The sequence below is a fragment of the Octopus bimaculoides genome, chromosome 17 (genome assembly GCF_001194135.2).
Source record: "Octopus bimaculoides isolate UCB-OBI-ISO-001 chromosome 17, ASM119413v2, whole genome shotgun sequence".
In the NCBI taxonomy this organism is placed as follows: Eukaryota; Metazoa; Mollusca; class Cephalopoda; order Octopoda; family Octopodidae; genus Octopus; species Octopus bimaculoides.
The window spans coordinates 31180610-31189918 of NC_068997.1; the positions used below are offsets into that span (position 1 = coordinate 31180610).

A 9309-nucleotide genomic window follows, 5' to 3' on the forward strand; every position below is an offset into this window, starting at 1 on the left:
ACATATATATATATATATATGTATATATATATATATATATAAATATATATATATGTATGTATATATACATACTCATTGTCCAGAAATCTTTTGTCATACATCTGTGACCTCTTCGGTCAGACTTTCCGTCCTCGTGTTTGCTCTTGATCCACTTATTCCATTGTTCTTTATGTGACGTGTGTTCTCATATATATATATATGTGTGTGTGTGTGTATTTGTGTGTGAGTGTGGTTGTGTGTGTGTGTGTGTCTGTGTCTGTGTACATGTGCATGTGTTTGTGTGTGTATATGGGTTCGCTTACTATGTTATTTGTTTCTGTGCCCTGCATACATCTTTTTGTTTACCTATTTATCTCTATTTGTTATACTACCAGAAAGACCACTCCGTGAGTGGTTTTCTTCTAGTTAAACTTGATGTATGTCTATACTACAGGCAGTGTATGTGTGTGTGTGTGTGAGAGAGAGAGAGGTGGAGCAAGAAGACATTGCAAATAATGAATAAAATAAGCATGAACTGAAAACATCGTATAAATCAAAGCTCGTTAGAAACTATCTTTTACCGAATTTTTAAATATGTGAACTTGAAATATTCAATAAAAAAACGAAGTTCAGAAAGTAAATTTTCCTGAAAACTTACTTATAAATAATCTCACATGCTTAGTAAATATTTCTTTCGGTAATTTATCGTAGTTGTAATATATGCCTAACTCTGAACTAAACCTAGTGATGGAAAGAGACCAGATGGTCTTACCTTATTAGAGGTAGGTGCCTCATTTGGGACGCCGCAGTGTGCGATTCCTTAACTCCCTCTCACATCGTGGATGCTGCATTTAATGGGGTGCGGTGGGATGTCACTTCTATAGCCGAACGGAAGAAAACCCTGAAGTATCGGGACCTGACAATGAACTATCTCTTTCAAGCTGTGGCGTTTGAGACGTTCAGAGTGACTGGACCATTAACCGCGAAGTTCTTGTCAATGTTGGCAGCTCGCCTCATTGAGGTGTCAGGTAATGCCCGTGTGGACAGTTGGCTTTCCCAACGCCTTAGACACGGTATCGCCCGTGGAAAGGCTGCGAGTGTTCTGGCTTGCTTCACTAGGTTCCGTTAGACCTTGTAATGTAGGACCAGTTGCTGTGATAATAATTAGATGAAAGTCTCCGGTAATTTTCTTTCATGTACATAAATATTTATGTTAATTTTAAAATTTGCCAGAAAAATATAATAAAATGACAATGTTCTAAAAGATGTACATGTTTTTATGCTATATATGAAAATAAAATGCTAAAGTTACTCCTATTTCAATAACCTTCAAGGTTTAGCTTACTAGAAATAGCGGCGATCACATAGTTATTATTGTAAGGCTTACAGTGTTCCAAACAACCATATCAACAAAATTACTTTATAATTTATTTTCTAAATTATACCGGTATATCAAAAACTTTTTATTTCATCAAAAATAAGCCTGAAAGTTATACAGCTATTTTGTCTAATAGCATTCAATAAATAGTGTTTTTACATTACATATATCCTTATCATGATGGAGAAAGCTGCTCATTAATTAGGTATGTAACACTTATTAAAAGAAAACAATTATTAAAGGTTTCACCGTCTGGAAATTTTTTAATAAATTCATATTCCTAGAAAGTTTTGAGAGAGAGCGTGAGACTGTTACAAATGAAAACAGAAAACTTCGCTTGCAACGAATTAATATTCTTTATTAAATCTACTCCGCAGTGAAATCAACGAATATTTAAATTTGAGAAAAACTTTGTTCAAGTAGACAATAAACTTCAGAAATCGAAATTACAGGAAATTTCTTAGAATATGAATTTCTAAAAAAAATTTCCAGACGGTCAAACCCCTTAATAATTGCCTTCTTTTAGTAACTGTCACATGCCTAATTAATAAGCAGCTTTCTTCATTATAATAAAAATTTATTATAGGTCTGTGCATATTTGTGTACTGTGTGAGTATTACATTGGTTGTATATGTATTTTTATCTCTTCTCATTTTAGTCGTTATGTTGCGTGGTGAGGTAGTGGTGGTGAGTGTTATTGTTCCATTCGTGTTTTCTGTTGAGGCCCGGCTTGTCTATTGCTGCGATTTGTCAAGTGTCGTGTCAGCTCTATGCGTTGATAATACCTTAAACTCTATGTTAATAACTGAACCTCTATGTTCTGCTTGAGCGTGTTGGTAGAGCACTGACGAGCCAGTGACCGTCTATCCACTCCCCTATGCTGCATACTGTCTCTGCAATATAAGTAGTTGTCTTGTTTCTGCGCTACATCGTAACCTATACTCTATATTCCTAACCTTACAGTTCATCTTACATGCTATACAATTGTTCTTTGCATATGGCGACCTGTCGAAGAGATGAGTTCTACAGATCATGGATGTTATGGGGGCTCCAGGACTTTCTACTACTTTAATCCGTAGATTAGCCTTATCTAATGCCTTTCTAAAATGGTATGTTAGTTCGCCGCCAGAAGTAGCGTCAACGAGCATGAACAGATATTTTTTGTTGTTATACCATGACTTGGTCTTATCTATACTTTTTCTGGTCCTTTCTGTGTTATTCAGGATTTACTCCTGTATAGTGGGCAGATCCCTTTTGCATCACTCTCTATGATGGCGTTTTACATAGCCCTGGATCCTATGTACATTCTAGTCCTGTCCTTTCAGTTGTAGCCAGATAACTGCATGCAATAGATGAATTGTTGTATGTGTCTTTCCAATTCTGTAGGGTCGCACATGCAGGACACATCCCTCATCATTCTCACCAAGTCTCCTATAAGAATATTGAACTTCGCGTTGACCGCAATAGCTGTGTTCTTGTGGACTAGGTATTTGGATGTCATGGGTTTAGAATAATGGGACTGAAAGATGTGGACCTTACTGTTCTTGGTTTATTTCTTTACTGCCCACAAGGGGCTACACACAGAGGGGACAAACAAGGACAGACAAACGGATTAAGTCGATTACATCGACCCAGTGTGTAACTGGTACTTAATTTATCGACCCTGAAAGGAGGAAAGGCAAAGTCGACCTCGGCGGAATTTGAACTCAGAACGTGACAGCAGACGAAATACCGCTAAACATTTCGCCAAGCGTGTTAACGATTCTGCCAGCTCGCCTTACTGTTCTTGGTTTCCAACCAGAGTTCCATGTCTAAAACCGATAGTCTATACCTTGGATGATTGTTAGGGTAGTTTTATTGTTAATTTAACACTCTGGTGGATGGAGTTAGCTATTTGCTCGACATTGTCTTGTAGGGGTGCTTTAGCTATTATGTTGATATCATCCACATAACAAGAGCACATTGTTAGGACTATGGAGTTCTCTGCTAATTTCTCTTTGAGTTTCCGATCCCACCATATCCACCATATCATAGGCGACAAATAAACAAATCTCTTGATACACTGAGTGGCTACTAGTAACTCCAGGCACCGACAGACATATAGTATGCGTTTGAAGCTGAGAATTTGAATTTACGGAAACAATATTCATATAGCGCCAGAAGAAACACAAGCAGATCTCATAAGGCAGGGAGACGGTTACATAACCAAATACCTGCAAGCCTGGAGAAGTGCGTTGCGTAGAAACAATTGTCGCGAGAGCAAATAAATGTCCAACCGTACTCCTTCTTGTTGCCTCGAGCTTATTCATCTTTTTTTCACACTACAGAAGCTCACACGAAAATATGTACGTAAGTATCATACTACTACTTGCAATGTTGTTATCAGTCCGAAAATGCTCGATGCACCTTCGAACTGGGAAGCGTGCTAATCAATGCGTTTTGTTACGGAGAATATATCTTGCTTGTATACAAACGGTGTATAAACCCTAGATCAGCTCGCAGCGCCATCTACCTAGATTGAAAGATATTAACATATCGGAGTAGTTGTCTCCTTCGATGAGGTGACATCTACTCCAAAACGTTAACATCCCACAATCTAGGTCGGTGACGCTGCGAACCGATCTAGTAGTATACTACCATTTGTCAACAAGCAAGATATGTTCTCCGTGACAAAACGCTGTGAGTAGCTTGTTCCTCAGTTCGAACACGCATGAAGCATATTCGAACTGGTAACAACATTATAATCCCACTTATCACAGCTTAGCGCTCCCACTCCGTAAAATACTACAAATGGAGAGCACAGGATGAAATTTGAAGGTGGACGAGCTTTACACTGCACTCTACTACGTTCGTAACGGAATATAACATGACTTATGAATATATATATATATATAATTTAAATTAAGGGCATAATTATACATAAATGTCTCACGCTAGGAGGGACTCCTAAAGTCAAAACTACCATAATAAACACATTGTACCGAACGCGAGGGAATGCAACTCTCGAAACGAGCCTCTTAAAATCAGGCTCAGTTGCATATCATATGATTTCGTAATTAGTGCACAAAACGCAAATTTTACTCGTCAGTGCAAGCATAGTCAAGACATATAAAGATAAACAAAAATCAATTTCTGCTTATTTTTATATGTCTTGACTATGCTTGTACTGTCGAGTAAAATGTGCATACCTACATATATATGTATAAATACATATATAGGTACATGACGTAAAAATACTGTGGAAAATGAAAACGAGAACATAAAAAACTAGAAAGCACTCGGAGAGCGCAGACCTCCGACAAGCAGCTCATTTTAAAATAGATACGCAAGTAAAATTAGTAAAAGAGAAACAAAATTAACTTTGGAAACAGCAACGCTACCATAGGTTACGTGAAAACGATGAACGAGTTTCCAAGGAAGATAATCAAAGAACGTAACATTGTAATACTTCATGTAAAGTAGGTATAACAAATGAAAAATCCTTGAAGAATCCATAAAAAATTTCGGATCACTACTAAATTTTCATCATCTGTTCCTTGTGTCCCTACCAACTTTTCCTAGCAGTTTCATCAAATACTGTTCACAATGTTTTGAGTTATTTTGCACACAGACGGACAGATAGACAAACCAACGCCGATCGAAACATAACCTGCTTCCTTGGCGGAGGGAACAAACACATGGAAAACGAACTTTTTTTCGAACGACGAAAGAAACAAATAGAGAAACGAGACAAGCAACATAAAGAACAATCCCTTCATCAGTTGTCCCCTGTTTTATCTCTACTCCGCGTTTCGAACGTTGAGACAAGCCGCGACTTCGTTTAAACCGTCGTTTCCGCAAAGCAAATTAATATATATATCATATGTATATGCATGGAATTTACTAAACAAACAAAAGACTACGACAAGTGAGTAAACAACAAACAGGTGTATTAGTTTGACGGTCGGGAAGGTGAGAAAGTCTTTTACACTTCGAGCCTACGCTCTTCAACGAAAAGGAATACAAGAAAATAAACAGAGAGAATAAAACAAACGTTAGTGGTTAGTGGTCGATTATGGCGATGGCCGGAGAGAAGTGGTCAGACAGGAGAGATAGGAAGAAGGGGAGATAATAAAGTAGTGGTGATCCCAAAATGAAGGTGCGCGTGCGTAACATGTGAGAGCGTGTGAATTGCGACTGGTGATCTTTACGTGTGGATGAGGGTGTTGTGGTGTAGTGATGTGTGGTGTGGTAGTATGTGGTGTGCTGTTGTTGGGGTGTGGGTTATGTGGATGTGGGGTTGGGATGTGTAGGGGTGAGGTGTGGATGGAGGGGTAACAATGAAAGGAGAGGGTGGAAGGGAGAAAGTGGGAGGGAGTGAAGAGAGCAGTTAAGTGTGAGATGAAGAGAGGGGAGAGGAGAGGAGTTAGATTAAATGTGGACGGGAATTTAGCCCAAATGGAGCAAAGGAGCGAAGAGAGAAGATTAATTCCTGTTCACGGCGAACACGGGAATCCCGATGGCTCCTGTGCAAGGACAATCCGAACACAGACAGGTGTTGTAAATAATGACCGGTAGAGCGGAAATGGCGCTCTACCGGTTGTCGTTACCGAGCCTGATGTCTTGGAGGTGTTCTTCAATCCGGTCAGCCAAGTGGCGTCTTGTTTGACCGATGTACAGAGAAGGACAGGGAGAGCAGGAGATGCAGTAAATGACGTTGCTAGAAGTGCAGGTGAAGGAGTCAGTGATATGATAGGGACGATGATGGGTGCCTGTGAGGATGGCGATGCTAGAGAGGTAGGGACAAGTGCGGCAGCGTGGGCAGGAGCAGGGGAACGAGCATGGTTGGGTGATGGGGTTAGGGAAGAAGGGTAGGTTAAGGAAGATGTGAGAAGTGGAGGGTCGGACTAGAGTCGCCGGAAGGTGCGTTAAATGATGCGTTGGAGAGGCAGGGTGGAGGGGTGGTAGGTGAGGGGAAACGGGAGACAGGTAATGGCGGGGTTGTTGTGAGGAGAGAGAGCAGATGCCCAACCCACAGAACGTGCTCTGGCAAGGGCAGTGTGGATAGTGGTGAGGGGATATCCATGCAGCATGAAGTGGCGAGCCATGAGTTGAGACTGAGTCTCAAAGCAATGGTTATCACTGCAGAGCCTGCGCAGACAGAGGAATTGGGAATAGGGGATGGAGAGTTTGGTGTGTTTAGGGTGGGAGGAGGAGAAACTGAGGTATGAATGTGAGTCGGTGTGTTTGTAGTGGATGGAGGTCGTGACAGTGGAGTGATGAATGCTAACCGAAATGTCGAGAATGGCGATGGAAGTGTTGGAAATAGCGCAGGATGGAAAGATTGGAGAAAAGAGAGGAAGAAGTCTAGTTGTTCGCGGGAGAGCGAGGTAGTACGACAGTATTGTTCGAGAGTGGGACCATTGAATCTTGAAAATATTAAGGCCTCAACGTAGCCAACGAACAGGTTCGCATAGTTGGCGCCAATTGTCGATCACATGGCCATTCCCGAGAACTGTTCGTAAAAATCACCCGCGAACGAGAAGCAGTTAAGAGAGAGAACAAGTTCGGCCAGGCGAAGAAGTGTGGATGTGTGAGGTTGGGAGTTAGATCGAATGTCTAGGTAGTTTTTGAGGGCAAGAAGCCTCTTGTGGTGTGGGATCACCGTATATAGGCTCTTGATGTCAAGCGAAGTTTAGCAGGACCAGGAGGGAAGGAGAAAGAATTGATTAGTGTCATGGATGTGAGAGGGGAGGGAAGCCACTTGGGGGGCAAGGACACGGTCAAGATATTTGAGATGAGTTCCGTGGGGTAGTTACAGGCGGAGTTTGTGGATTTTAGGAAGGAAGTAAATTGTGGGGGTGCTTGGGGTGCGAACAATGAAGTTAGAGGCGTGGGGAGACGGCAGTTGGAGATGAGGTCATGGATAGTGGAGGACACCATCTGTTGGTAGCTAGGTGTGGGGTTGGAGGGCAGAGGGCCATAGAAGGAGGTGTCTTTTATTTTGTATGACTATACATGATCTTTCTGCTTTCCTGTATGTATGATTGAAATCTACCTGAAGTTGACGGGGTTTTGCACTGATATAGTTTAAGAATGTGTAAATGAAATGCTACTGAAACAGTCGTTTTGAATTTTGAATCACGCTTCTTTTCATGTTTGACATCACTACACTTTGACATCAATTGGTTGAATCTACAGTTAATATTGATTTGAGTACCTATGTGTATATATACAGTTATATAAGGGTAAGATCCAGGAATCAAAGTCTCTGAAATCTTTAACCATCAAACGGTCTATAGCAGGTACAGAATGCAAAAAGTGGACAGTGTATGATCAAAAATAATACCAATTTATTGGCGTTGAATGTTACACACTTTTCCCATATTAAAGTTACGAGGAAATTCGATAAGCTGAAACGTTCTGTACAGCTCACGGTTAGCAAATAGAGTTGCAATGAATGCGTATAAAAATCAAAATTAAGAGAGTGGAAATGCTAAAATCCAGTCTACATAACCTCTGATGTAATAATTACTCAAAGGGGTACTCATCTAAGCTGTTCATCAAACTAAGAATACATTAATTATATGAAGGTCACATTGCCGCTTGGGAAGGTTAACACGCTACAAATGTGAGTTAACGGTCTGTGGTGAGGTGACTTGGAATTTCCAGGCGAGAAAGGTGATTAAGGTATTCTCAGTCTGGTGATTAGCTACGTTAAGTACTCCTTGTTGAGTAATTATCACATCAGAGGATCAGCTAGCTAGGAAATACATGTAGCTTGCATTTTAGTTGTGCTACAAATTTCCCTGCTTCGTTCTGTTCTTTTCATGTCTATCCTATCATAAAGAAGAACGAATACTGGAAATATAGATACTTTCTTTTTCTTTTTTACCATCAAACTTATACCAACTCAGTGTATATGTTTTACGTTCCTTTTGTTTTATATTCTTCGTAATATTTGCAGCATTTATAATTATGTGCAGGTGCATATATATATATTTATATACGTATGGAGAGAGAATGAGTTGGGACAGAATGGTGATAACATTAGACAAATAAACAATAAATATTTTGTAAGCATTCAGTTTATTAAAATTTACTATAAGCAATTTTTAAAATATATTCCTAATTAATGTTAGGAATATATTTGAAATAGTTTTCTTCCTCTTTAGCAGAAGTAAAAGTTGATTTAGATGAAGTGATAAAAAAATATTATCTTACTTTCCGCTGAATCTCTTCTTCAAATATGAGACTTTTTACGATAAAACTTCTGTCCCACACAAATGAAAGCCTCATATTCTCTAATTTGTTGTTCTGCGCTGTAATATAGATTTTAGAACAAACAGTCAGTCGATATTTAAATGTTCTTTTACTAAATCCAAATATTTAATATTATCAACGTCACTAATATGATATCTTATATTCCTACACATCATTTTGTTTTATTGTTCACTAGCAGTATAACCCGACGTTGTCTGGGTGTGACTTATTACGCCATCTACGATAAGTCTTGCTAGGTGAAAATCAACTAAAAAAGAAAGCCTTACTATGAAAAAACCCTTATGATGTAAATATGTTCATAATTCAAAAGACGAAGTAAATAGGGAAAGTCTGAAGGCTGTTTTGCGTAACATTATTAAGCGTACGTAAATTTCATCCGTCTAATTGGCTATACAAATGCTTGTGCAAAACAACTTTTTACGCTGCCTTGATTATACATAGCAGGGTACTTCCTTTTCGCAGGAGCTAGGACGGCAATTTGTGATGAAGCAATTGCTGGCGATCTGTTGCTACACAGTTCTGCCAGAATTCTATCAGATTGGGCAGTAGATGATGATGCACCGTTTTGCATTATGTTCAAAGTAACTTCTGGAATGTGGTGAATTGCTGCTGTCTTTTTAAACCGGTTGCTTTCTTTCCTCAGCAAGCTGTCTTGTTTGGAGACATAATCTATGTACATATTAAACAGA

General features: G+C 39.5%; 1 protein-coding gene across 2 annotated transcripts in view; it reads right to left on the reverse strand.

The window, feature by feature from the left end:
- The window catches only part of LOC106871768 (uncharacterized), a 629775-nt gene that overhangs the window by 382177 nt on the left and 238289 nt on the right, over window positions 1-9309 (reverse strand). For both annotated transcript variants that reach the window (XM_052974057.1, XM_052974056.1), the window contains exon 18: window positions 8561-8658. In XM_052974057.1, coding sequence (XP_052830017.1) covers window positions 8561-8658 — 98 coding nt within the window. The remainder of the gene's footprint in view (window positions 1-8560; window positions 8659-9309) is intronic.